Source organism: Trichinella spiralis (assembly GCF_000181795.1).
Source record: "Trichinella spiralis strain ISS 195 chromosome Unknown Scfld5, whole genome shotgun sequence".
Classification (NCBI taxonomy): Eukaryota; Metazoa; Nematoda; class Enoplea; order Trichinellida; family Trichinellidae; genus Trichinella; species Trichinella spiralis.
The window spans coordinates 1,011,391-1,012,812 of record NW_003526944.1 but is presented as its reverse complement, the minus strand read 5'-3'; the positions used below and the strand labels follow the sequence as shown (position 1 = coordinate 1,012,812).

The 1,422-nt window shown below is 31.6% G+C and overlaps 1 protein-coding gene across 1 annotated transcript; it reads left to right on the top strand.

The window, feature by feature from the left end:
- Positions 1–529: 529 nt before the first annotated feature.
- On the top strand, positions 530–1,258 carry Tsp_03901 (stAR-related lipid transfer protein 9; the record flags this gene model as incomplete). The annotated part of the gene is made up of 3 exons (XM_003374663.1): positions 530–600; positions 719–816; positions 1,133–1,258. Coding segments are annotated over exons 1-3 (295 nt in total), but the record flags the coding sequence as incomplete, so codon positions are not given.
- Between the last annotated feature and the right edge of the window lie 164 nt (positions 1,259–1,422).

The window sequence follows — 1,422 nt, the reverse complement described above, 5'->3', positions numbered from 1 at the left end:
CCTGATCAATAAAAATCGAAATGAGTAAGTTTCGGTGAAAGAAATTTTTTCTCAAAAATTTTTCAATTTCGTGTACTGTAGATTTGGTTGTTTTTTTCGAAAAATGGCGAAAATGTTTTTTTTCAAAAATCTATGTGTTTCTGATTGTCAGGAATTTACGGTGGTGTGATCCAGTTTTGTCCAGAGTTTCATCGAAAATGGTTTACTAGGTGTGGTACAAATGGCCTCTATATTCGGTACGTTGCCTACCGCAATACGTAGGAAGGTTGACAATCTGTAAATCTCTTTAAACTCGACCATTACTTCCAAATTATGTGCATGTATTATTTTTCACTTCGAATGCACTAGTTTTCTCAATCATTTATTATTTAGCTTTCAGTAGAATGGAATTTTTCGACATATGTTTCTTAAAAATTTATTAATACCTGCTTTTCTTATCGTATGTGAATTATCTCTTTGCTTTTTTGAATATAAGCCATTCGTGGAATATCACTGCTGTTATCGGTTTAGCTTTTTAATGATACTAAATATGTGGGCATTTGATTCCGTTGTCTCTTTTGATGCAATGTTCTGTACCGCTCTGCATAATGAGCATGAAAAGTAATCACCCGCATTAGAAATTAAATACGAATGCTGTAAAATTAAATAAATGCACAATTTGAGGTCAAATGAATGTGCTACTGCTGAGTATTTATTCGAATTTGTCGAGTTATCTAAGTGTAAATTCACGAAAACCATTTCCGTGGTTCTCGAAAAGCGCTATAAATTATAACATGGTTTTGTTGATAGCTGCAAACAATATTGCAGTTGTCATAAGTGTGAAAATTTTCAATATTCCGCTGACAATGATTTTTTTGAGAAATTTTACAGAATTGCTGGTTTCTAAATGTGACATTAATAGGACAGAAAATCTGCCATGTTGCATGAGAATTGCATTTCAATCTGATTATTTTGAATAATTCAGATCTTTTGGAGATCAATGATAGTTGTTTGGAGAGTTGCAGAAGAAACTGCACGGTAGTTGCGGAATAAGTGTTCGTTGAATTTGGTACAAGGAGTGCTGATAAGTTATGTATGATAAATTTAATGAGAAATCAAAAAATTGCATAAAGAAAAATTTTAATTTTTAAAGATGCAGTAATGCATAAACGAAAACGAAAAGCAATAGCATCTGAAATTGGCCAGTTTTTTATTGAAATTCTTTGCTTTTCTTACGTAAATGTTTATCATTCACGTATTGTGCATATTCTGGCGACCCGTATATTTTGTCTTTTTATTTTATACCCCTTATAATCGCATTGCAAGTTTCAGTTTTTTGTCGATATCTAGAAAAATACACAATGAGAATAAGTGCGGAAAAGTTTGTATGTGTTCTGATATTTTTCCTCATCAATACAAACCGATATTAGTAATTTAGAGAAA